The sequence below is a fragment of the Rhinopithecus roxellana genome, chromosome 21 (assembly GCF_007565055.1).
Source record: "Rhinopithecus roxellana isolate Shanxi Qingling chromosome 21, ASM756505v1, whole genome shotgun sequence".
Lineage (NCBI taxonomy): Eukaryota > Metazoa > Chordata > Mammalia > Primates > Cercopithecidae > Rhinopithecus > Rhinopithecus roxellana.
Genome location: NC_044569.1, coordinates 23397185 through 23425164, shown reverse-complemented (window position 1 = coordinate 23425164; position 27980 = coordinate 23397185). Strand labels below are relative to the sequence as shown.

At 36.0% G+C, this 27980-nt stretch overlaps 1 protein-coding gene across 1 annotated transcript; it reads right to left on the bottom strand.

Moving 5' to 3' along the window:
• Positions 1 to 2: 2 nt before the first annotated feature.
• Positions 3 to 27980, bottom strand: SERPINB10 (serpin family B member 10). Its single transcript, XM_030926043.1, has 8 exons — positions 27904 to 27980; positions 20063 to 20239; positions 18207 to 18272; positions 17624 to 17761; positions 15508 to 15625; positions 5918 to 6060; positions 2872 to 3027; positions 3 to 1281 (listed from the first exon to the last, which is right to left on the bottom strand). Exons 2-8 carry the CDS (start codon positions 20228 to 20230, stop codon positions 877 to 879), a joined length of 1194 nt encoding a protein of 397 aa, XP_030781903.1. The 5' UTR covers positions 20231 to 20239; positions 27904 to 27980; the 3' UTR covers positions 3 to 876.

Sequence of the window (27980 nt, the reverse complement as noted above, 5' to 3'; positions counted from 1 at the left end):
TTTTAATAAAATTTTTATTTTGGAATAATTTTAGATTCGCAGAAGAGGTGCAGAGATAATACAGGGAATTCTCATATACTCCAGTACAGTTTCCCCAAGCGCTAACACCTTAACATTACCAGGGTACATTTGTCAAAACTAGGGCACCAACATTGAGAGATTGCTACTAGCTGAACTACAGATTTCATTTGGATTTCACTAGTTTTTAAAGTTAATGTTAAAGTTAAAAAATAAGTATTTTTAAATAGCAGAAAAAGGGGATTTAGCTTTACAATGGTAATTTATGAACCATCAAAATGATTTTTTTGAGACAGGGTCTTGCTCTGTTGCCCAGGTTGGAGTGCAGTGGTGTGATCTTGGCTCACTGCAGTCTCAACCTCCTGGGCTCAAGCAATCCTCCTACCTCAGCCTTCTGAGTAGCTGGGACCATAGGTGTGCACCACCATGCCCAGCTAAAATTTTGATCAAAATGATATTCTTGAGAAACTTCTTATTTATCAATATCATATCACCTTTATAAATATTTTTTTCATTTAATGATGTATACGAAATATATAATGATAACAAGTATCATGGATATTGCAAGTGATCAAGAATTGCAAGGCATTCAGTTGAATAGCATAGCTCTTCTGAAATGTAAATGAAAGTCAACTGAGACAAAATGTTAACGTGGTAAAAATAAAACTCGTTATTCTCTCCAGCTGTACAGATATGACAGGATCATTAGAATGCATTATTTCAAGATCTATTTACTTATATTCAAATATGAAAAAGGTTTAGACTACAAACTCATTTTTGTGAAAATTGTGCTTTTCCATCTCATGGTACATTTTTCACACTGTAAGATGGCCTTGTTTGTTGAGAGATATGCGGGATTTAGGGGGAGCATAGTCTTCCATAAAAAAGAATGTTATTGGTTTTATTGTGCCTGATGAAGAAGAGGAATGGGTGATTTGCATTGAATTCAATGGATGGGACTCTAATTCGTGAATCTATCTCACTCCCAGTGCCAGCTGCGGCTTCAGTACCTTGTTCATTTATTTCCACAAAAGCCTTATGGAAAACATTGGATAAAAATAGGTTTCTCGCTGAAGACATTCCTGAGAAATCAGCTTTGCTCTGGCTGAAAGCATCACTCATCCCCATACTGCTCAGGGTTGGCTTGAGATCATAACTGTCTTCCAGCTTGAACTTGGGAAGGTGTAGCTGCACTTCATACAACTCCATCATGTCTGCACTGGTCCACTCATTCAGCTTCTCATAGGTGATGGCCTTTTCCAGCTGCCCATTTGGAACCAAGAAAGAAAGAATTAGTAATTCCAAACTGGAATGAAAACCAGTAGTTGAGAGAGCTCCCTAGGAATTACATAGATGAATTATGATCACTCCCATTACTCAGGGTGACAACACACACACATCTGGATATCCTTTGGTTGTATAATGTTGACCTTCAAAATCTTTGTTCTGCAGATTAATTGCTATCCAGATATAGGAGAATTAGAGTTTAATTCAAAATGGAAGTACTTCGGCTATAGTATGCAAGACATCAACTATACACTCAAATACATCAATGTAAATATACATTTAGATGTTATCTATACAAAAGCATATACTCTAGTTCAAGATGTAAGCCAAGGCACAAAAAAACCTGTTTGTCAACATGGGAGACAGCTCTTTGAAAGCAAAATTTGGAATAAAATAACATGTCTATACTCTAATCAAAACAACATGAGATTAATAATTATCAACTAAGTCAAAAAAGAAAGAAAAAATAAGAAAATCCTCCAAATCTCAAAAGTAATTATTTTATATTGAGTTTAAGGATGCTTTCCCTCTTCTTTATATTTAAAATTTTTTAAATAATAAATATATGTGTGTATATACTCCATATGTATATATGTATATATTTGATTTTTTAAATGACATGTTTGTTTTAATGCACATGCACTTTCTAGACTGAAGTTTTGGCTGTCAATGGCATACTTGTAAACCATTTACATTAATAACATGACAATACCTTCAGCTCAGGAAATTGCACTTCTAGGTTTTTATCTTAAAAGAGCTGACTGTAATGGTTATTTGTCCACACTGGTTTTATTTTTACTATTCTCTCCAGTTTCACAAATTTTATGACATAATTTGGAAATATTTTCTACATACTAGTAGGATCATGGAAACTTATAAGTATTAAGAGTCTGACACATGTGAAAAATTAGACATGGTGCAAAGAAAGATAGGCCATCTGTTGCATGAGACTCATGTTCCGTTTAGACATGCAAATTGCTCAGAAGCATGGTCTGACCAAAGTTGTGTCCAGATTAATAGAAATTTGGCTGGTAAACAGCTTAAATAATTCTTGAAGACAGTATTGATATAGACTTTTTCTCCTGAAGGTTGTTTACTTGATTAAAATGTTCAAAAAATAAGTTTTGGAAGACAGCTTGATGTGTGTGTATACTAATGCAAATGATTAAAATATTAGTCTCAAATTACATAGGTCCTACCAGAGGGAAACCTAGACTGACTGAAAGATGGTTATGATCAATCCACACAGTTCTGTGACTGACAAGGTATATTTGTACCTGTTGTACATGTGGCTATGTGTGTGATGACCCCGGGCTGGAGTTGTCTATACATTGCTTAGCCTTTCTGAGGAACAGTAATATTAACTTTATAGAGTGTTGTAAGGTTTAAATAATATTGTGAAAGTGAAGTGCCTAGAACTCAAGATACATTGGTGACTTTTCTCTATAGGGATTAAATAATAGGGAGACCATTCTTCCTGAGGACAATTGGGAGAAACCTTGGCCAACCAGTTCTTTTAGTAAACACTGGAAGCACCCTCACATCGGGCACACTGATGCTATTTACCTGTACCAGCCCATTAATGTCTTCTGGCAGTAGGATAAGCATGCTGAGGTCACGGCTTTTGTAGTAGAGTTGAAGGCCCACTGCTTGTGGCTTTTCTATGTGAAAAATTTGAAGCTTTTTTTTCATAAACATCATTTGCACTGGTTTGCTTGTGGTCTAAAAAAAACAAAAAACAAAAAGGTAACAAGGTCATTGAAGAAGTATTCCACCAACTCAATTCTCTACCATCATTGGCTCCCAGTTGGTGAAACTGGTGATCCTCTGCTAAATGCTGAATAAAGCTATCCAGACCTTCCTTTATGGAAATATCTATCCCCCTGAAAAGTATCGCCAATAGCAGATATGTGAGTTTCTGTTTCTAACACGACTATGGTATCCCCTATAAATCATAGTAACATGTATTAAATCAAATTCTTAATATATGACCCTGTGTAAGTTATGGAAATGCCAATAGTCCAGAAACTGAGTAAGGCATATTTTACATGAAAATATTTGAGAAAGTATTTTAGTATTATAAAAACTGACATTCACTAAGAGAATGCAAAGACAAGCAATAGATGAGCAGAAAATATTTGCAAAACATATGCTTATCAGAGACAATAATAAAAACTCAACAAATAATACAAAACTCAACAATAGTAAAACAAACAAGTCAGTTTTTTTTTAAATGGGCAAAATATCTAAGAAACGCCTCACCAGGAAGAGATACAACACATGAAAAATGCTCAGTCATATGTCATTAGGAAATTGCAAATTGCACAAGGTTATTAGAAAGGCTAAAACATGAAACACTGACAACACCAAATGCTGATAAAGATATGGAGCAACAGGAACTGTCATTTACTGCTAGTGGGAATGCACAGTAGCACAGTCACTTTGGAAAACAGTTAGTTGGGCAGTTTCTTACTAAGTTAACCTAGTCTTACCATACAATACAGCAATTGTACTCCTAGGTATTTACTCAAATGTGTTAAAAACAGTGTCCACAGAAAAACTTGCCCACAGTGTAGTGTTTATAGCAGATTTATTTATTATTGCCAAAAAATTGGAAGGAACTAAGATGTACTTCGATAGGTGAATGGATAACAAACTGTGGTACAATTGTACCGTGAAATATTATTCAGCAATAAAACAAAAAGATCTACGAAGCCCTGGAAAGACATGGAGGAACCTTAAATTCATAGTGAATGGAGCCAGCCTGAAAAGGCTACATGCTGTATGATTCCAACTATGTGACGTTCCAGAAAAGCCAAAACTGTACAATCAAAGATCAGTTGTTGTCAGGAATTTAGGGGGAATGGATGAACAGGTGAAGCACAGGGCACTTTTAGGGCAGTGAAACTATTCAGAATGCTATTGTAATGCTGGCTACATGACACTGGGCATTTTCGAAACCCGTAGAACTGTACGACGTCAAGAGTGGACACATATGTAAACTATGGATTTTAGTTAATAATGATGTATCAATATTAGATCATTAATTAAAACAAATATGCCACACTAATGCAAGATATTAATAATAAGGGAAACTGTGTATGTTGAAGGGGGGACATATGAGAGCCCTGCACTTTCTGCATATTTTTTTCTGTAAACCTAAAAATGCTCTAAAAATAAGCTAATTTAAAAATAAGACCAATTGCCAAATAAAAGCAAAACAAACACCCGTGCAACTTAGATGTTGTAGACATATGTTACTTTTCCATTCTATGTGTGGAACTGTCAGTCACAAAGCCCCACCATATGCTAAAGTGGTGGCCATATGACAAGGGCTGTTTACTGGGTGTACTCCAGCATACTGTGGTTGTTTCCAGAGAGAGCCCATGAATGGCCCCAGCCAGAGCCCTCCTTGTGATCACTGTTTTAGAGCTAATGGCAAACACTTTCTCTGTCTACTAGAGTTGTGAAGCTTGAAGCCTGAATATGAGGCAACTATATTCCCTGATCATTATTAGAGAATGAGAGTAGCAACTAGAGAGAAAAAGAGAAAGAGACAGCATGAGAATGAACTGGGATTATGTGTTGAGACTCTAAATACCCCCAATCACTCACTCCTGGACTTCCCAGTTTTTTTGTTAACTAAGCTAATTCCAATGCAATTCCCATTTTGCCAGAGCTAGTTTGGAATACTTTTCTATCACTTGCAACTGAAAATTTCCAGTGAATATACAAACCCAGGTAACTATCCAGCTCACTTCTTGTCAACCTATTGGATTACGTGTTGAGTTCCTTCCCCATCCTCACCCCACTGAGAAATGCCTATTACACACATTCATTACAGCCATAGTTCCACAGCAGCACTGTTTGTGGCCTATCCCTAGACTAAACAACTGTAACAAACCTTGGTCCACTAGTTCCTTTCCTAGGAATTTGGAATGGGATTTTCCAACTGGTCTCTAGAATGGAGAAGGTCCTATGGGTAGCTATGTTCCGTCATTGTGAATGGGGAAGCAGAGAAAGTTAGACTTCAACCTGAGAGAAGAATTATGGTAGAAACAGAGTCGGAAAAAATATAGGAAAAAAATCCTGACAACATTTGAGTCCTTGTTTCCAATCAGGTCCCAAGGCCCAGCCACACTCCAGCCCATTCATGAGAGTCAGATCTATAACCTTACGTTAGTCTCCCTTTTTATTGCTTTTATTATGTAAGGGTAAGAATTTGGTAGAAGTTAGTACTGGTTCAGCAGGGCAGGTACAGAACTTACAGTGAGGACTCTTAGGTTCTTGTTCTGGACTGCTTCTAACTCAGGCTTGCCTCCAGTCACTTGGCTACACTGTATTTTTCTCACCTAGGAAATAAATGTGAAAACTACCCTACCCAGCTCACATGGGTAGCAAGGACTGAGTGATGGTATATTCAGAGAAGAACAAGGACAGGGGAATTTCATTGAATTCCCCATGGAACTGGAGGCTTTTAGCCCAGCCATCACTTCCCTAGTAAGAGCCATAGTTCACAAGAACATAAAATCTAAAAGAAGAATGAATTTATAAGAGAATCACTTTTACAATGCCGTGTGAAAATCCAAACTGATCTTTATAAGGTTCCTACCTCGTTTATCCAAAAAGGCTTTTCTGTGGTGTTTTGCACTAAGAATTGATGTTCCCAGATTCCTTTAAAGTACAGGGCATTCACCAGAATCATCCTGGTTGTGGAATCCACAGAGTCATCAGGTAGGAGATTCTGGATTTTACCTGTAAGAACAAAAGGCAGGTTGCAAATGACTTGTAGAAATATGTATATTTTAACTAAAGACAACCAGGCTTCTATTTTTTCTGGAACTATACAAGTTTCCTTTAAAAGTCCTTGTTTTTGATTTTCCAGAAATGGACAATTACTATTCCTGTCCAGAATAGGTGCTGTGAATAAAGGGAGAAACACTGAAGAAACAATATGCTGAATGGTCAGTAAGCGTTATTCCACATAAAATACAAATTTGCAGTTTAATTATAGAAAGTTCCCTCTAATATGAGTTCATTTGTACCCCTATTTTGAGGGGACTGAAACGCTTCCTTCTTTTTCACTTCTGTTTGTAGCCACAAGCGGTAAGCTGTTCTGATTAACATCTGAAAGGTTGTGCCAATGTTTTCCTGTTGCCCAAAATACTGCTGTGTGCAATTGCTTTGATCAGATTGTTGTAGTTACAACTTAAACTGATATTTGACTATCAACCCCGAATACATTCTCTCCAAACTCTCTACTAAAGCACCTTGAACGATTTATAAAAATATGTCAAATATAAATCTCTCAAAGCAAGTATTATAGGTTTGCTCTAGAGGCACACGTTTGATAACTGAGGTAGATAGAACTGGATTGAGAACATCTTGGCCAACCCAGCTTCACTCTGCAACAGACACTACTCAGAATAAAGGGATGATCTTTTAAACTGCCAAAATACAGACATGGAAAAGCTGTTAAAATTATAAAAGACAGCTTGTGGCACTTAATTTAAAAAATAATTTTCCAGGAAAATATTAATAGAATCTCAAGAAATAGTAGAAAATATGAAAAAAAATTAAGCACGATTGAAATTTCACAACTGTTAAGTGATTACCTCCTGTGGAAACAGCATCAACCCCAGTCACGTAGACAGGTAAATTCTTTTCAACCTCCAGGTAAATTATAAATCTCTACACTATTAGCACAGTTTCAAGGCACAAAATAGAAAATTCTCTGATTACTTTTATCAAGCTAGCATATCCTAGTATAAAAACACGACAAGAAAGCACAAAATTCCCATCTGTAAACCCATTTCTCTTGTGAATATAAACAAATAAACCCTAAATTACATTTTAGTAAATAAATCTAATTAACATACGTTAGGAACGCAAGAAACATATATCAGGAAATCTATTAAGGTAACATGTTGCTGATATGGCCTGAATATTTGTGTCCCTCCAAAATTCATGTATTGGAACCTAATGTTCAATGTGGGAAAGGATTAGATCAGGAGGGCTCTGCCCTCATGAATGGGATTAGTGTCCTTATAAATGGACGGAGGGAGCCTGTTTGCCCCCTCCACTATGCAATGGCAATGAGAAGGCGTCATCTTGGAACTATGGAGCAAGCCCTAGCCACAGGCTGAATCTCCTGGCACCTAGATTTCAGACTTCCCAGCATCCAGAACTGTGAGCAATACGTTTCTATTACTTATAAATTACCCAGTCTAAGATGTTTTATTATAGCAGCCATAAGGGACTGAGACAATTGCTTTGATGATTGATAGGAGAAAAATAATCATGTCATCATCTGCGAAAATACTTTTGATCTTCAACATTCATTTCTAGTTTTAAAATTATGACTTTGTAAATTAAAATGAAGAGTACTTCTGTAATGTTAAAAATTATATTTTTATTCAACAAACCCATAATAATACTAACCCAGAAACATTAGTGGTATTTATGGTCTGCTATGACTACCATTATTTAGCATTTTTCTCAAAATACTAAGTAAAGCAAAAAAAAAATTAGATGAGATATTATATAAAAGGAAGAGACAAAATTATTATTTGCAAATGATAAGGAAAGCAAGGAGAATCAACTAAAAAATGATGAAAACTAGTAAGAAGTTCTTCTAGGTATTGTTACACTATTACACTAAAAATTATTTTCTTATCTTCTAACAATAAACAATTAGCAAATGATAAATTTACATTCTAGTGATACACCACATTTATAATAATTGTGATTATAAAATATTGTTAAATGATAACATCTTATATATACCAATCATCCAAACCAGGAAGTTAACATTAATAGAATATTATTGACAGTCATATTTAAATTTCATCAGTTATTCTGGGTTACAAATCAATACAAGACCTTGCACTGCATTTAGTTACAATTTCTTCTTATTGACCTTTAATCTGGAACAGCTTCTCTCTCATTCATTGTCTTTCATGAGCTTGACACCTTTAAGAAAGACTTCCATTTGTTTTGTAGAATTCCTCTGAATTCCCAGTTTAGGTTTGTCTGATGTTGAATCAAGATAATACTCAAGTTATGCATTTTTGTGAGAGTATCACCGTGGTGGGTTGAATTGTGTCCCCCAAAAAGACGTGTCCCAGTTCTAACCCATAGTACCTAAGAATGTGACCTTATTTGGAAATAGAGTCCTGCAGATGAAGTCAAGTTAAGATGATGTCATATTGGATTAAGGTGAGACCCAATCCAATAACTAGTCTCTCTGTAAGGAGGGGGGAGTTTGGACATAGGTACAGAGAGAGGAGAATGCCATGTGAAGATGCAGAGACAAAAGAGAGATACAGACAACAGGAAGAAGCCATGTGCCAATGCAGGCAAAGATTGGAGTGATGCATCCACGAGCAAACAAATGCCAAGGATTGTTAACAACCACCAGAAGCTATGAGAAGCTCATGCAAGTTTCTTCTCTAGAGACTTCAGAGAGAGCACGGCCTTGCTGACAGCCTGATTTTGACACCTAGCCTCCAGAACTGTAAGAGAATACATGTTTGTTGTTTTGAACCACCCCATTTACCTTAATGTGCTATGACAGCCCCAGGAAACTAATACAACCACCGAAGTCATGCTGTATTCTTCTCAATGAATCATATAAGGAAGTGCTTGATGCTCATATGTCCTATTACTGGTGCTATCAATTTGAACACTGATTTTTCCAATGTAAAAGGACTGGGTGTTTTTTTTTTTAATTTTTTGGTATCATGTGGGAAGATACTTTGAGAGTGTGTAATATTCTGTTTCTCATCGGGCTTTTGTCCACTAATTTTAGTATCCAATTATGATTCCTATCTAAAACAATTACTACTGTAGTTACTATTGCAGATGGTGGTTTTCTATTTCCATCATTCTTCTGTGTTTATTAACTAGAATTCTACTATGAGAAAGAGCCTTCCCTTCTTTTATTTGGATCTTCAATTATTTGTTTATATCAGTATAGACTCAGGGGTATTTGCTTTATTCTCTGGGTTATAATCCATTACTATCATTATTTATTTTGTTGCACAAATTGCTCCAGATTTTGTCATTGGAAGCCTCCCTTGTTGGCTCCTGTGTCCTTCTGATGTATTCCCAAGTATTTTGAGCATTTCCTTATATTCTGTCACCACAAAATGTCCTTATCTTGTACTTCCCTTGTCACAGCTCTGTTACTGTTGTTTTGTCCAGGAGCCCTGCTTTCCGTTTTTGAAAGAAGGGGTTTAGAAATCAAGATCTGGGTGTCAGATATGCTGATTACTGCTGGGATGTCATTGCTTCTCGATCCTCTCAGCAAATGGGGTAGAAAATGTACATATTATACACACATCTGTATCTATTTTTACATCTATCTATTGAATTATCTTTCTGCATATATATTGAAGAGTAGGGGGTCATATTGATACTTTCAATTCCAATCTAATAACACAGGGTTCATTGTAGCCTTTGTCTTTGCCTTATTTATAATTTCTTTTTCTGGCTCTCATGATTTCCAATATATTTCCTTATTTGCTTAATCCTAGAACAAACATAAATTAGTTTCAGGATTGTAAATCCATTCTTCTATTAAAAACAAATTTAAAAACTAGGGTATAATATTTGTATACTTTTTTTCCACCTTAAAATACATAGTCGATGTATGCTTACATTGTTTTAACCTTTGGATTTATACTCAAAAATGCTATTTTACAAAAGTATTTAATGTTTTAGAACATATGTTTGTTAAAAAGAATGCATCTGGAATAGTGCTACAAGCCAAGATGCCATTAAAGGACTGGAAAGGCATCACAGATGACTTCTTGGGAGGTTGGGGTGTTGCTCACAGGGAGTTAGAAACTCAAAGCCATGCATTCATGGAACTTGTTGGGGGCAGGGAACATCAGTGAGATTAATGAAATAATTCCATTTATTGTAGTGGTTCCTAACTTTGACTGCAAATTAGAATCTCTAAGGACTTAAAAATACTGATGCTTCTATATTGCCACCAATGATAGAATCTCCTTGTTTTTAAAAGCTGAATAGTATTTTATTGTGTGTGTATAACACATTTTCTTTATTTGTTCATCGATTGATGGGCAATTGGGTTGAATACATATCTTGGTGATTGTGAATAATGCTGAATTAACATGGGAATACAGACATCTATGAAATACTGATTTCATTTCCTTTAAATGTATTCCCAGAAATGGAATTTCTGGATTATGTGGCTGTTCAATTTTCAATTTTTTCTAACTTCACTAAGGCAACGTTTATTATTATTTTATTTTATTATTATTTTTATCTATTTTTTAATTTTTTTATTATTATACTTTAAGTTCTAGGGTACATGTGCACTAGTAGAGAATCATAACTGCAGTTGGTAACAATATATCGTTTACTTGAAACTGTTAAGGGAGCTTTTAGATGTTCTCACCACAAAAAATGATAAGAATGTGAAGTGATGAATATGTCATTCCAAAATGTATTTATTTATCAAAACATCCCCTTGTACACCATAAATATATATAATTTATATTTGCCAATTTAAAATATATAAATTGTGTGTATCTATGATTAAAAAAATACTGATTCTTGAACCTCACTGCCAGATATCTGAATTAGTTCACCTGGAGTTAGGCTTACTAATCAGTAAATTCAATTTAATATGTTGCCACGATTGAGAGTCACTGGTTTAGAGCAATTGTGTGTATTGACTTTCTATACCTCCCTGGGTACCAGCAATGGGCTGCAAATTAGCTTACAGGCTAGAGTAATGAGTGAGGGCACCCTATGTCACAGGGGAGTTAGAACAGTGTTCCCAAGGTGCTAGGAACTCCCAAGAAAAACTGGAAACTTCCCATGCCCAGAAGGCAAGTTATAAACACAGCACATCAATGTCAGCCCAACAGTCACCAGAGACAAGGTATTGTGATCTGTATTATAAACTAAGACTGGTGAAATGGGATCCTCACTCAAAAAGACACACAGAAAACCAAAAGGATTAAACAGTTAAGAAAATCCACCCTATGAGAGAGAAGCACCAACATCAACACATACTAACGGGAACAGAATTAATACAGCAAAAAAACTTAAAAATAAGCAAAATTTACATATTCAGAGAAAGCTGATTGATTTCACTAATGAAAAAGGAATAACCAATAACCGTAAGTCTTGAAGGGAAAAGAAATAATTGTCAAAGCTGAATATACATAACTGTGGAATAAAACTCTTGAATAGATTGACTGAACAGTTGAATGAACACAGCTGGAGCAAAACCATGAGCTGGAAAAGGATAACAGAAGGGCAAAGGGATGAAAAGTAAATATAAATGGAAAATCAAAACAGATAGGACAGATTGGGAAATTTCAAATTTGTTTATTGGAAGTACTGAAGGCAAGAAGGGACAGAATGAAAAGAAGAAAATCATGAAATAAGTAATATACATAATTTCCTTTACCTGAAGACCTTTATATTTAGATTTAAAATGATTGCCAGGAAAATTATAAACTAAATAAATAAAAATAAAAAGACCCCTGCCTAGAACATAATGTTGAAACCTCAGAACACCAAAAAGAAAGAAAAATATTCTAAAATCTTCTAGGGAAGGTTCAGGGTGCAGGTGTGTTGTTTTTATTAATGATACTGGATGCTGCTGTCTAAAGGAAAAATGAAGACCTTGGAGAAGACCTGTTGAAAGCTCGAGGAAAGAAGTTTCTTTGAGATGATTCAGGTAGAACCTAGTCATGCCAAACATCCTAGCAACTTTCCCTTAAGGACACATGGAACTCTGCCTCGACAAAGTCTAAGTTTCTGAATAGCTAATTAATTCCTTATTTTATTTGATGTTGAATGCTTCCAAAGAGCAGATATTTGTGTCCAAGATAGAAAATACAGAAGGATTACAGCTTTCTCCCTCTCTGGACAATTCCATTTCTGAGGAATAGAATGAGGAGGGTCAGCTGGAGGAATGAAATCATGGGATGTGGCAAACAAGGCTCAGTGAAAGATTCGGACTATGTCCACCATGAGCTTATTTTTTGGTGCCTCTCATTTGACCAGTGGTATGATAACAGAGAATTTTTTAAAGTGTGAATGTCCCATACCATGGCCATATAGTACTATAATCAGCAGTCTGCCCTTTCTTCCATAAAGTAAAAGATTATTTGCTCAGTTCTTCTTCAAAACCGAAACTTCTAGACTTACGCTGCCTAATATGGTGGCCACTAGATGCATGTGGCTACTTAAATTTAAATTAATTGAAACGAAATAAAGTTGAAAATTCAGTTCCTCAGTCACATTAGCCACATTTCAAATCACCTATGGTCACATGGGAATAGAAGCTACTTCACTGGACAGTGCAGATTTACGGCACATTTCCATCTTCATAGGAAGATCTTCTGGACAGCTCTGTAATCCAGACACTTGGATCTTGTCATGTACCTTGAGTGCATCAATCTAAGCTGGGGAAGCAAGGCAAGGACCAAGTCCTAAGAGCTGTGCTTATGTGGCATCAGACAACAGCTATCTTCTTGGCTCTAAAAGGCTTTGCTGGGATCCAAAACTAGCAGATTAGTTGCCCCAGCCTTCCTATCTGTAGGATCCCCACCTGACTTCCAAACAACATAACAGTCGCCAGGCTAGGAATCTAAGACCTAACATTTTGTCCAACTCCAGCACTATTCTTACTCCTACTCCTGCCATGTTGAATTTGTGTTGCAGGTCACAACATACTTTTGCCTATGCAATCAAATGTGGTCTCACACAAGCTGCAAAAGTGCAAGTACTTAGTAAATGCTAGCTAATCTATAATTCTAAACAAAACAAACTTATTTTCAGATGAATGCAAATGAGGATGCAAGTTAAGTACCATGGTCACTCTTGCTTCACCACGGCTTTTGAGTCACGGGTTCAATGTAAAAGGAACTGAACACTTAGGGCTGCCAATGTTATCAGTTCATTCCAATAAATGTTAATGTTCTGAACAACTGCTATGAGCAGGCCTGTTATGGGTGACTAAAGCTGAAGGCAGAGTTATCGCACATGGAGTCCTTGAGTCTAGCAGGGGACGTAGATGTATAAGCAGTTAGTTTTGATAACAGTGTGGTAAGTGTCAAAGTAAAGGGTTGCACAAATGTCATGGGAGCAAAGAGGAGGATGTTTAGCCTGAATGAAGCCCTGATAAGTTATTTGGGGGCAAAGGAGGGGTTGGGGTGGCAGGGCAGGGAAAGGTATTTCAGATAGAAGAAATAGCATGAGTACAGGACCATTAAGTAGCATAGGGAGTTCGTGACACTCTGACATGTAGAATCCCTGAAATATAAATTTTAATCCAGGGAGTGACAAGAGTTGAAGTGGAGAGACAAGCAAGGCTCCACAGGCACATTGGGCCTTATGTGTCTGGTTAGGGGCTTTGTGCTGATCCCGCAGGTCATGGGGCAGCATGAATCAGTTTTGAGTAGAGGGGTGACATGACCTATCTGGTCTAATTTACATTTTAGGCAGGTAATTTGGGTGGTAAATGGAGGTTAGATTTGAAGGGAACAAGATTAGAGGCAAATTATTGCATCTGTGCAGATACAAGATAGCAAAGAAAAAAGACTGTGGAGGAAGGGATTTGAAAGGAAGAGTGAACTCTGAGAAACACTTAAGAGGAAGCAAAGGAAAGGGGAGAATTTAGACTATCTCTCAGATTACTATTCTGGGCAAGTGTATGGTTGGTGTACCCATTCACCAAGATGCAGAATACATGAGGAAGACAAGGTCTGGGAAAACCATTCTGAATGTGATTTCAGGTATGTTGAATTTGAAAGGCATGGGACGCTTGACAATTATGTCTAGCAGGTATTTGTTATGAGTCCTGAAGTTCAGGGGAGAAGACAGCGAAACATTCCATGTGCTTAAACACAAAGCAAAGGCATCATCATTAATATTCATTAATGACAAATGATAAATTAATCTTCATTAAGTCATGAATGATGAATTAATCTTCATTAATGATGATGCCTTTGTATTTCTTCCTAAGATAGAATAGAATATCAATTGAAATGTTGATTTAAAAGGCAGCATGACGTGTAGAAACCAGTTCAGACTTTGGAACTAAACTGACATATTTGAAATCCTATTTCTGAAACTTTAAACTGTGTAATCATAGATAATTTCTCTAAAATCTCAGCTTCCTTATGTCTAAACTAAGGATAATAATAAAAGACTGTTAAATTGCCTGGGAGAATCCGTCTACTATTTCCTTTTAGAAATAAAACCCTGAAATTTAGGTGACAAGTGGCAACCCAGCTGAAAACTCCATTTCGCAGGTCTTTCTTCCAGCAAGTATAGTGACTGGAATGTGGTTGGTCACTCTTGCCTGCAATTAGGGGCTTTTTGATCCTAAAACTAGGAAAGTCACAGGCAAACCAGAATGTATTGGTCACCCTAGCAGAAAGTATGCCATGAACTACGTCTAGGCCAGTGGAATATGAGTGGAATTGACGTCTGAAACTTCCAGGGCATCCCCTTAAAGACAAGTTAGCTTTTGTTGAAATTTCTTTTCCCCACTTCCTGCTGCTAGTACAACTGGCTATTTTAAGAACCATCTTGCACCTAGAGATGGAAGCCATGTATTGAGGATGGCAGCGCTGAACACCAGCCTGGATCTCTGGATGGCCTTGCAAGACAGAATGCTCTCTCTAACCTAGGATGCCTAACTCCCTTTGAACTATTATTTGAGAGAAAGGCAAACTTGTGTCTTATTAAGCCACTATATTTTGGGTCTCTTCTTTAGAGTAGTTTAATCCATAGTCTAACTGATACTTGAACATGAACTTATTTTGAAAAGTATTTAAGATTCTGTAGCACATTTAATGCCACATTTCTGTAGATATTTTTCCTTAAAAACCATGCACGCAGCAGTATTTTCAATTTCCTTTTTGCATTTTTTCTGCTTGTTACCCTTGGACTCTTCTTTGAAATTAGTGGGAGATGATAATTTTCTTGTCTATTTGGTAAAGTGATGACCTATGTGTTTTAAATAAAACTTATTATTAGGCAGTGAATCTAAAAATTATGTACATGAATAGAAATAATGTTCTGAGTATTTACAATGTGTCCACACTTCTATTTAAGGAATATACATACTTACACATGACACTAACTAAAATAAATACAAGAATGTTTGGGAAAAGCACGCTGCCAAGCCCCTTGGGGAAAGCTTACCCTCGGTCTGTCTTTCAACCCAAGAGTTGATCTCCTTTCTGATTTGGTCAGAAGCTTCCACAAAGTTAACAGACTGAGGCTCTGCACCAAAATATGTTTTCATGTCTTCTAAATATTTCTGAAAGACATAGATAAAATCCTCTTTTGTAGAGTTTGTTCAAAACTGAGAAATCAAATCTATTTAGATTATCAAAAGAACTAGGTAGGCAGGCAATTGCACACTCCCACACCATCACTCCATTCTCTCTTTCCTGACTCCCAGTTTTGGTCAAAAGCTAAATACCTCCCTCTCCAAACTTAGTAGGGCACTGGCTAGCTATGCAAAGCTCCAGCTGTGGAAGGAAGTACTGATGCCCACATTTTTGGGGCTTCCACATCCTCTTCCTTTCTATTTTTATCCATGCCTTGAAATGAGGCTAAAATGGAAAGGGACTACAAATAAAAAGAGTGACCCCAGTGGTCAAGAGGTATTGAGCATTGTACTTGACTTTCTATGGTAGGGATGCAACCAAAGTGAGGGTTGTGATACCGGTAGCTTCCTTCTGTGGATTCTAAACATCAAGAACCTTGTGGAGGGCCCTTGAAGAAAATGATATTCTGCCATGAAAATGGATTTGTAAGCAGAGTCGAATGTTATATTAGGCATTCTGAGGGAAAAAAAAGAAATGAGGCCTCTAACTCCTCCTGGTCCTCTGATGTTCACACAGTGGCAGTCATCACATGTAGGCTATGACTGAGGTGGCTCTTATGGGGGCACCTGCCTTGGGAACATAATTTTTTCTTCAAGACCATGAAGTATTCCTTCAATTTGCTTACTTTATGGAGGGCTTATAGGGAGTAAAAAGTGATGAGTTAATTCTGTTGCCAGGAAGTGGCTTGAAGATTATGAAGTCTAAATTCTGTGGAATTTAAAATCTAGTAAAAAGAAAACTTAAATATTTATGAGGGACCACTGCCTGTCTTAACTCAGGGCTTGTGGACATATAAAAATATGTTTGTCTTTATCTCTGTGTCCCTTTTGTTTCCAAGTGCCCACTAAGTCAATCATTTCTCCTACTTCTGAATCAAACCGGAGTCCATGAGCCTACAAGAAAGGAAACTGTCTTTAAGATTCCATTTGGCTGGTTTTATATCTTTAGTGGTAACAAAGCTCAAGTCCTGAACTCCCCAGAATTCACTAGATTTGAACAAGGATAGCATTGCTTGAAATCACAAGGTAGCTTTATTTTATCTTATTGCTATTCTTCTACCCTATCTAATTTCCTTACTCTTTGCCCACTGGACACGTGGGTTGTCCTGCCCAAGGAGATGATGGACAAAGAAGTAAATTATTGACCTTGGTTGTCATGTGACCCTCTTAACTGAAGACAGAGTCTTCATGGTCTACACTGGTGGGATTTCAACCATGAGCAAAGAGAAGTTGATATTATTTCATATTTCATGTTCCCAAAGTCTGTAAAGTCTTGATGTGAAAACTGTTTACTTCTCTCATTCCAAGATCAGTTTTGCTCCCAAGTAGACAGTCTCCAGCCAAGTCTCCATATGTATTTGTAGGCCATTCTCAGGGGTTACCTCTTTTTTCTAGACAGAAATATCTGAGTGCTAGATCTGGTTTGAGACCTGTTATTGGTTTCCTTTACCACTAGACACTCGTTGATTGGTCTAATTGATTGTTCACAGGGAGGTACTGACCACATTAAGATTGTCCCTGATACTTGAACATGAACTTATTTTCAAAAGTATTTAAGATTCTATAGCACATTTAATGCCACATTTCTGTTATTAGTAGATATTTTTCCTTAAGAACCATGCATGCAGCAATATTTTCAATTTCCTTTTTGCATTTTTCTGCTTTTTACCCTTGGACTCTTCTTTGAAATTAGTGGGAGATGATAATTTTCTTGCCTATTTGGTAAAGTGATGGCTTGACCTATGTATTTTAGACAAGACTTATTACTCGCCATATTACTCAACAGTGAATCTAAAAATTATGTACATGAATAGAAATAAATGTACAGAGTACATTTATTTGTATAGAAAGAAATATACAGAGTTTACTGATAGGTCTCATATTGCTTTCTTTTCCATTAGCTTAAAATAAGACATTTGCACTTACATTGTGAAATGGATACGTTTTCTCACCATATATCGCATTGGCTGTTTTAAGTAGGTAGTCATCGTTGGGCTTGAGGATTTCTGAGATAAGTGTATGGAAATCAGAGTGTATTTCTTCCGAGTTGCTCAAGTTGAATTCCTTTAAAATAGAAGGAATTAGTCAAATAAAAATGTTGAACAAGAGTTACGTACATGTTAGCAAACTAAAGCTAAATAAAATTATTTGGTGAATTGCAAACAAAAGTTGAAAATGATCCTAAAGTGGATAAAAATGTTTTCCTTAGTGTTAGTACAAAAGAATGAAATGTTATTGAGGCCATAATTTTCTTCACATTTAGTTTGCAAAAGCAGGCAAGAAAAATTTTGAAACTGGAGAAATTTTTAGAGAGATTAAAAGGGCGTGGGGACAAGAGATCTTTCAAAAAGTGTAGACATTTTGTATTCCGAAAAAAAGTTTCTATAACTTTAATATATGTTTCTAAGAAAAGTTACCTGATAAAAGTTGCTTAAATTATCACTAAAATACATGTGCTAAAAGTACTTTTTCCTTAATTATCAAATGTGTATTAAAGGATAAGATATACCATTTTCCTTTTTTTTTCACTTTCAGGGCTGGATTTGGCTCCCTGGTCTCTGTTAAATTGGAGCACCTGTAATTTCAATAAAAAGACAAATGAATAGACTGCAGAGAATTAATCATATAAATTACACATCATCTGTAAATACAAGTCAGTCATTCCTATAATTGCAGAACATATAATTAATTTAAAAAGGGGCTCTGACTTAACTTAAAAAATGTGTTTAATAAAATAAGTCAAGAACTGCTTTTAAACACATTTTCTAAAGTCCAATTTAAGTTACTAGTCTCGTTATTTTCCTATGTTTTATAACTAGAATGATGTTGGGAAAACCTTGACGTAAAATTCTCTTATTTTCCATATTTCCTTTTTACTCATGGTTGTTTTAAGAAGAATGCTAGGTGTGCAACTGAGATAATCATTTAGACAGTTTAAGTAAACGCCGTAATTATGTGGAAAATTAAGGAATTTTAGTTGTTTTTTTTCTAGTTAAATGCTCAGTTCCTATTGTCTACCACCACTTGACATATATAGGCACAATGTTCGTGTTCACCCCAGCATTTCATTGGAAAGTTAACAGGAAAGATGTAGATACCCTTCTTTCCTTGGAATTGTGCAACAGTAGAACAGAAGGACAGAAGGAAATACTTTTATCTCCCATGTCCTGGACCCGGCTGACAATAAAAAATACAGTATATTGCATCAAGGGTTGCACTGACCCATGGTAATAAAACAAGGGCCACCTGCCATAAAAGGGGTGCACAGCTAATTCATGAGGCTCATTTGCAACTGAAAGTGTTAACATCTGAAACAAGGACAAGCAACATCCAGCAATATATTTACATGAAATAGACTCACACTGGAATCCACTTAAGATTGTCTATCACATTAATTATTAAGACTTTTGAGCTAATGAACCAATCATTAACAGGTTGTGAACAAGGATTTTGTTGTTGCTGTTGTACTTTTTAAACTACCTGATATCTTGTGAACCACAAGAGTAAGGATGATATCTCAAGTCCAGACTAATAGAGCATGTGTCCTGCCCACATCTTTCAGAATTACCAGCTGTGTTCATACCCACACTTTGCAAGGAAGTCACCTTCTTGGGTGAAAATTCTGTCACTTGGCCTTTTGATTTTGCAAGATTTGGGGCCAAGTTTACTCTTTCTGTTTTTATTTTTATTTAAAAACACATTTATATATACATATTGTTGCATATATGTATATGCATTCATATATATTTTTACACATACAGCTATTTTGCTATCTATGGCTATATATGTATATTTATATACGCACAATGTTTTGAGGATGCTTATTGCAAAAATAGTTCTGTGTACAATAGTATTATATTGTTACTTTAATGATCTTAATGGGCTCCATTCAGATAACCAGGACTCCATTCAGATAACCAGGGACTAAACAAAGAGAGAATCAAACAAAGCGTGAGAAACAGAATTCTTCTATTTTTCTTTTTTGTGTCTCCAAGAAAATCCTTACGTGATTATAAAGATGCTGAATAATTCTGTTATTTAAAGTTTGACCGATTACTTTTTGAAATAATATCATCAAAATAAAATTGGTTTCGGTGTTGAACAAAAATTGATAACCCATCCTTTCTCCGTTTTATTTTGCTAAAGGACACAGGTTCTCAAATGGTTTTCCCAGCAACAGTTTGAAAACTGATTCCCTTTACCAGGATTTGTTTTATGATATAGAATTTTTTAATGTCTGTCTTGTTTTAGAGAATGCTATTTTGAAATTTAAATTATTGAGTTGTCAAGAGAAAACTGAAGTTAAAAGGCAATGAAAGCACTTAATTTACAAGAAACAGAAGATGGTTGACCTCTTCCACTCACCTGGGCCATTTGGGCTGCAGTGGTGCCTTTTGTGCCCAAATACACCATGGCCAAGGAAGTTGAGATACTCCAGGAAGAAAAGAAAATATTTTTACCCTGAGCAGATTCAGCTAGCTTTTTGCTCAACTCCAAGGCAAACTGGTTGATTGATGTTGCTAGAGTGTCCATTGAGGAAACCTAAGAAAAATAAAGCAAAAGTTAGACAGCTTATGAATATTTCTTTCCACTTCACCTTTGAAAAAATATGTATTCATATTTGCATACATATCCATATATGTAGTCATAAGAGCTGAATAGACTTTAGCTAAATTCTAGTCTGATATTAGTATTTTATATATTAAAACACTGAAGTTTAGAGAATTTAAGGGAATTGTCTCAAATTTTAGCGCAATATGCATTAGAGAATAAATGGATTCTGGTCAGTTAAAAGCTGAGTCCCATAACATAGTTTTTGCAACTCTTTTGACATTTTTCACACCACTAGTTTTGTTTCCATGTGTTTGTCTCTATTTTTTCCAACTCCAGCATAAGCTTCTTGAGAGCAATATATTCTTCTTACGCTGCTTCATGCACCCAGAAACACCTAGCTAAGGATTTTGCACAAAATGGGTGCTTTTTATTACTCATTTACAATATTCATGGTTTGGGCTGTAACTACCATTTTTAATTTATGTAAACATGGAATCATGCACAATTAATTGGAAAATGCTTGTAGAGAAGTTGAGAAGTTAAGACCGTTTGTCTTTATTCTCACTCATTTGAGACCCTCTGAAACTGGTCTTCTGGAACAAGAGTACTCAGGTTTCCTTATCTTTTTTGATATTATACTCAGCATTTAAATGTCATCTCTAATGGAAGCAACCAAACAGCTGGCCAGCCTACCACACCTGCATGTACCTGGCCTGAAAATGACAGGTGCCCCAATCCACAGCAAATGTGCACCACCTCCCCTCCATCACAAACACTCACAGCCTAGACCACTGAGGCAACTGCAGACATCATTGATTATGATTATAACTGAGGATACTGCATGGATATTATGCTACTGAGTCCACTCTAAACCAAAGCCAACATACCATACCCAACCGATACAACAATATTTTAATTTAAAAGCCTTTTAAAACTAGGTTTCTATAGTTAATTCCATCTATTTTGATTTTATGGCAAAATAATTTCTCAAATAGGTTAAATGATTTAACCAAGTGCTAAGAGAATCTGTTACTGCTAGACCAGCCTTACAAGAAATCCTTAAGGAAGTTTTAAACATGGAAACAAAAGAATGATACCTGTTACTTAAGTACATAGTGCACACACTTTATAAAGCAACCACACAATGGAAACCACAAAGCAACCAGCTAGTAACTTCATAATAGGATTGACACCTCACATATCAATATTAACCTTGAATGTAAGTGGGCTAAACACCATATGTAAAAAACACAGAGTGTCAAGTTGGGTTAAAAAACAAGACCCATTAATCTGCTGTCTTTAAGAGACCCATCTTACATGTAATAACACCCATAGGCTCAATGTAAATGGTTGGAGGAAGAGCTATCACACAAATTGAAAACAAAATAGAGCAGTGGGTGCTATTCTTATACCAGATGCAACAGGCTTTAAGCCAAGAAAAGTAAAAAGTGACAAAGAAGGGTATTATATAATGGCAAAGGGTTCAATTCAACAAGAAAACTTTACTAAATGTATATGCACCCAACATTGGAGCTCCCAGATTCATAAGACAAGTACTCTTCAACCTACAAAAAGACTTAGATAGACACACGATAATAGTGGGGGACTTTAACACCCCATTGGCAGCATTAGACAGATTGTTGAGTCAGAAAACTAACAAAGAAAAACTTGAGCAATTGGACTTATTAATAAACATCTACAAAATACTCCCACCATCAACCACAGAATATGCATTCTTCTCATCTGCGTATGGAATATACTCCAGGATTGATCACATGCTCAGCCATAAAGCAAGTCTCAACAAATTTTTAAAAACTGAATCCAGTAGCACATCAAAAAGTTAATTTACCACCATCAAGTAGGCTTTGTTCCTGGAGTACTATATTAGTTCAACATACACAAGTCAATAAATGTGATTCACCACACACTTAAAAACAAAAAACATCTGATCATCTCAATAGAGGTGGAGAAAGGTTTCAATAAAATCCAATATTCATTCATGATAAAAACCTTCAACAAACTAGGTGTTGAAGGAATATACCTCAAAATAATAATATACCAACTATACTCTCAGACCACAGTGCAATAAAAATAGAAATCAATGCCAAGAAGATTTCTCAAAACCACAGAATTACTTGGAAATTAAACAACTTGCTACTGAATTACTTTTTGGTAAACAATGAAATTATGGCAGAAATCAACATCTTTGAAATAGACACAGAGACATAACACACCAAAGTCTCTAAGATGCAGCAAAAAGCAGTGTTAGGTGGAAAATTTATAGCACTAAATGCCTACCTTAAAAAGTTAGAAATATTTCATATTATCAAACATCAGACCTAGACAAACTAGAGAAAGAAAAACAAATTAACCCTAAAGCTTCCAAAGGAAAAAATCACAAGTAAAATCAAAACAAAACTGAATGAAATTGAGACCCAAAAATCCATACAAAGAATCAACAAAACAAAAAGTTGGTTTTTTGAAAGTATAAACATGATTGATAGACTGCAGGCTAGGTTAACAAAGAAAAAAAGAGGAGATATAAATAAGCACAATCAGAAATAACAAAAGTGACATTACAACAGATCCCACAGAAATGCAAATGATCCTCAGAGACTACTATGACTACTGGTATGCGCATAAACTAGAAAATCTAGAGAAAAGGAATAAATTCCTGAAAACACACAACCTCTCAAAATTGAATTAGGAAAACATTTAGACCCTGAACAGATCAATATCAAATTTCAAAATTGAATCAATGATAAAATCCTACCAACGAAAAAATGCCCCAGAACAAGTAGATTCACAGCTGAATTCTACCAGGTGTACAAAGACAAGCTGACATCAATCCTGATGAAATAATTTCAAAAAATTGAAGAAGAGGGACTCCTCTCTAACTCATTTTACAAAGCCAGCATCATCCTGATACCAAAACCTGGCAAAGACACAACAGAAGAAGAAATCTATAGGCAAATATCTGTGATGAGCATAGATGCCAAAATGCTCAACAAAATCCTAGCAAACTGAATCCAGTAGTATATCAAAAAGTTAATTTACCACCATCAAGTAGGCTTTGTTCCTGGAGTACTATATTGGTTCAACATGAACAAGTCAATAAATGTGATTCACCACACAATTAAAAACAAAAAACATCTGATCATCTCAATAGAGGTGGAGAAAGCTTTCAATAAAATCCAATATCCATTCATGATAAAAACCCTCAACAAACTAGGTGTTGAAGGAATATACCTCAAAATAGTAAGAGCTATCTGTAACAAACCCACAGCCAATATCATCCTGAGCAGGCAAAAGCTGGAAGCATTTCCCTTGAGAACTGGAACAAGACAAGGATGTCTACTCTTACCACTCCTATTCAACATAGTACTAGAAGTCCTGGCCAGAGCAATGAGACAAAGAAAGACATAAAAGGCACCCAAATAGGAAAAGAGGAAGTCAAACTATCTCTCTTCATTGACAATGTAATTCTATACTTACAAAACCCTAAAGACTCCACCAAAAGCCTCCTGGAACCGAAAAATGGCTTCAGTAAAGTTTCAGAACACAAAACCAATGCACAAAAATCAGTAGCATTTCTATACACCAGTAACATTCAAACAGGGAGCCAACTCAAGACTACAATTCCATTTACAATAGTCAAAAATAAATAAATTAATTAAATACCCAGGAATATACCTGATGAAGAAATGGAAAGATCTCTACAAAGTGAGCTAAAAATACACTGCTAAAAAAATCATAAATAATACAAACAAATGGAAAAACATTCCATGCTCGTGGACAGGAAAAATCAATATTGTTAAAATGACCGTACTGCCCAAGGCAAACCTCAGATTAAATGCTATTTCTGTCAAACTACCAACATCATTTTTCCCACAGAATTGGAAAAAACTATTCTAAATTTCATTTGGAACCAGAAAAGAGCCCCAATATCCAAAGCAGCCCTAAGAAAAAAAGAACAAAGCTGGAAGCATAACATTACCCAATTTCAAACTATACTGTAAGCCTACAGTAACCAAAACAGCCTGATGCTGGCACAAAAACAGACACATAGGCCAATGGAACAGAATAGAGAACCCAGAAATAAAGTTGCACACCTACAGACATCTTATCTTTAACAAAGTAAACAAAAACAAGCAATTGGGAAAGGACTCTCTATTCAATAAATGGTGCTGGCATAGCTGGTTAACCATATCTAGAAAAATGAAAGTAGACCCCACTTTTCAACATGTACAAAAATGAATTAAAGATGGACTAAAGACTTGAATGTCAGATCTCAGACTATCAGAACCCTAGAAAAAAATCTAGGAAACACCATTTTGGATATCAGTGTTGGGGAAAGTATTCATGACTAAGTATTCAAAAGCAATTACAACAAAAAACAAAGTGGGACCTAATTAAACTGAAGAGCTTCTGCACAGTAAAATAAACTATCAACAGAGTAAACAGACAACTACAGAATGGAAGAAAATATTTGCAAACTATTCCACTGAAAATAGTGTAATATCCATTATGTATAAGAAACTTAATTCAACAAGCAAAAAACAACCGCATTAAAAAATGCCAAAGGACATGAACAGACACTTCTCAAAAGAAGACATACAAGTGGGCAACAAACATGAAAAAATGCTCAACATCGTTAATCATTGTAGAAGTGCAAGTCAAAACCATAATGAATACTACCTCATATATGTCAGAATGGCTATTATTAAGAAGTCAAAAAACAAGAGACGCTGGTGAGGCTGTGGAGAAAAGGGTACACTGTTGATGGAAATGTAAATTAGATCAGCCACTATAGAAAGCAGTTTGGAGGTTTCCCAAGGAACTTAGAACTACTCTTCAAATCAGCAATTCCGTCACTGGGTATACATTAAAAAGAAAATAAATCATTCTACCAAAGAAACACACACATATGTGTTCATCACAGCACTATTCACAATAGCAAAGACATGAAATCAACCTAGGTGCCCATTAGTGTTGGACTGGATAAGGAATACATGGTACCTACACACCACGGAATACTGTGCAACCAAAAGAAGGAATTAAATCATGTACCTTTCTGCATCTTGGATGCCCTAGAGGCTGTTATCCTAAGCAAATTACGACAGGAACCAAATACCACATGTTCTCACTTATAAGTGGGAGATAAACATTGGGTACTCATAGACATAAAGATGGCAAAAATAGACACTGGGGACTACTAGAGTGGGGAGACAGAGAAAGGAGAAAAGATTGAAAAACTAACTCTTGGATACTATGCTCACTACTTAGGTGATGGAATCAATCAAACCTCAACCTCAACATCATACTTTATACCCTTCTAACAAACCTGCATATGTACCCTCTGAGTCAAAAATAAAAACTGAAATTATTTAAAAAATAAAATAATTCCAATTATTAGGCCTAGGAAATCTCATTAATGCCAAGGTTGTATAGAGTTAGGCCTTGCATGCACATCACCTGGCCTTCTGAGAAACCTAGAATGAGAGCTTTGGAAGACATTAGGAATTCTCTATACTCAAATAACTTAATCATGAGAGAGACATGTGTAGACAAAGTTTTGGTTTCATCATAACTCGGAGTTAATAGTGATACTGTGGGAATCCCTCCTAGCCATAAACTTACACTTACCCAAACAGCTTCCCCACCTCTAAATCATGCCCTAGGTGTGGCTCCTGCCTACTCCAAAAGCTTATGATAATCCCAGGCTGACATGATTTGATTAAACAGTAAACAAAAAAGACTGTAGTTCTGTAGAAATTCTACACCCTCATAAAATATTGAATATTTGCCCGTGACTATTTCTTCCTCAACAGATCAAATGTCATCTTCAAAATAACACTATACTTCCTTTAAGGCTCTTATTCATTCAACTAACATTTTGTTACCTGCATACAGTATATATCAAGCTTTGTATTTTTAAAACTCATGAATTAAATTCACATGGAAAGCATTTGGTTCTTGGCCAAACCACACTCTTCATGAAGTGGGGAGAAAGTACCATTTTAGAGGCTGGGGTTTTTCTACCTCAGTTTATGGTTATTCTAGTGTTTATTTACTTGTAACATGTTCCGGAAAACAATAATTCTCTATTATAAAGGCTAATTTCTCATGTAAACTTAATATTTAGTTGTATTCGTCTTCATTAATTCCCTTATTAATATCATTATTTATATATCAGATGTTACCCAGAACATACAAGAGAAACAATTATTTGTTTTCTTTTTTTAAAGAAATCTAATGAAGTACTAAGCCATCCATTAGTGATATTTAACCCAACAATGAAAAATACTTTCTGAAGGGTGTAGAATTGTGAGATGAAATTTTACAGGAAATAATTATTCCATACAAATGTTGGACAATTATATTTTCAGAGAAGACTGCAAATGTGTAGGTCAGAAGTCTACCATGTCATTTTCAAAATTAATTGCTCTTTTCAGTTTTTAAGAGCTGTAAACTGATCATCTATGAGCTTAACCTGTAGACAGCCTTGGAGGAGAAGCCAAAGAGAATGAAAAAAGCAAGAAAAAGATAGTGTCATTCATCAAAACGTCTCATCGTAGACATTTCATCATCACATGCCCCTATCATATCAGAGTTGGAAAGACCCTTGGAATCTCCCTAACCCAATTCCCCCATTTTGTCTGCTAAGAAACTGAAGCTGAGAGAGGCTGATTGAGCAGAGGATGCACAGCAGAGTCAAAACTGCAACTTCATTCTCTTGACTCTGAATACAGTTGCTTTTGCTATTGTATCTCATTGTGTTTAAGATTTTAGTGGCTAAAGAGAGAGATTATGTGATGGAGAACCATCAGGAGGAGAAAGAAGATCTGGAGAGTAAGGAGAAGGATTCTTGTCCCATTTTCCATGAGACACTCCCTAGGGCCTCTTGCCTTTCTGATGACAATGATAATATTACCTCCTCATGGAGTTGTGCGTATCAGAGAATGACAGCTTCCCTCAATCTCCAGCACCTCTCTATTCACCTAAGGCCTTTTTTAGAGATAGGTAATAGTTCGGGGTGGTTTATGAAGAGCGCCTAGTGTAATATGGGGGATTCGGAACATTGGTTATTCCACAGAAGAGAAGAAAGCTAATGGCCCATGAAATGGTGGCCAGGAGAGGAGAGTGGGGTTTTGGGTTTGAGGGGGAACAGTTAAAGAGTCAAACCATGAGTTCCATATATTAATGACTAGGATCCAAATTCAGGGTGCCAAGCTCACATTTGCTAAAGGGTTGAAGGGTTTTGGCTCAACTGTCCTGAGAGAATATTCTATTTCTCTCTGCCTATTTTGACAGATACAGAAAAGCGACTGGAGGAAACTCCACTCCTGATTTCACAATTCCAGGTAAAACAAGGAGCAAATTCCACTCCACGATTCCTAGAAAAACAATTTCTCTAACTTTTTTGGGGAATGAATGTTCTTTCTCCCGTATCCCTCTTTCTAGTACAAACTTCAAACTAGCTCAGGTTACTCTACGACTTATACAGAAAAATTCTTAAGGGATTGGGCCTTATCTATTATTTCTGGACTTTTTTGGGAGAAAGGGTCTTCATTATTTGTTACTTAGCTAAGCACTTCAACCAAGAAGAAAAACATAAATAAAATCATTAGCCAAAGAAATATTTACAATACCTGGTTTTCTTCCACTGGAGCAGAATTGGCTATTTGCTCCTGTAGTAAGAGATTGTGGCTGAAGAGTTGGGAAACTT

Bases quoted from the DNA above. Each gene is read 5' to 3' on its own strand.
- SERPINB10 (XM_030926043.1), bottom strand. From the start codon at position 20,230: ATGGACACTCTAGCAACATCAATCAACCAGTTTGCCTTGGAGTTGAGC. The intron at 15,626-17,623 runs GTAAGTGCAAAT...TATGTCTTTCAG, and splicing joins AAACGTATCCATTTCACAAT to AAATATTTAGAAGACATGAA. The intron at 1,282-2,871 runs GTAAATAGCATC...CCAAATGGGCAG, and splicing joins ACATTAATGGGCTGGTACAG to CTGGAAAAGGCCATCACCTA.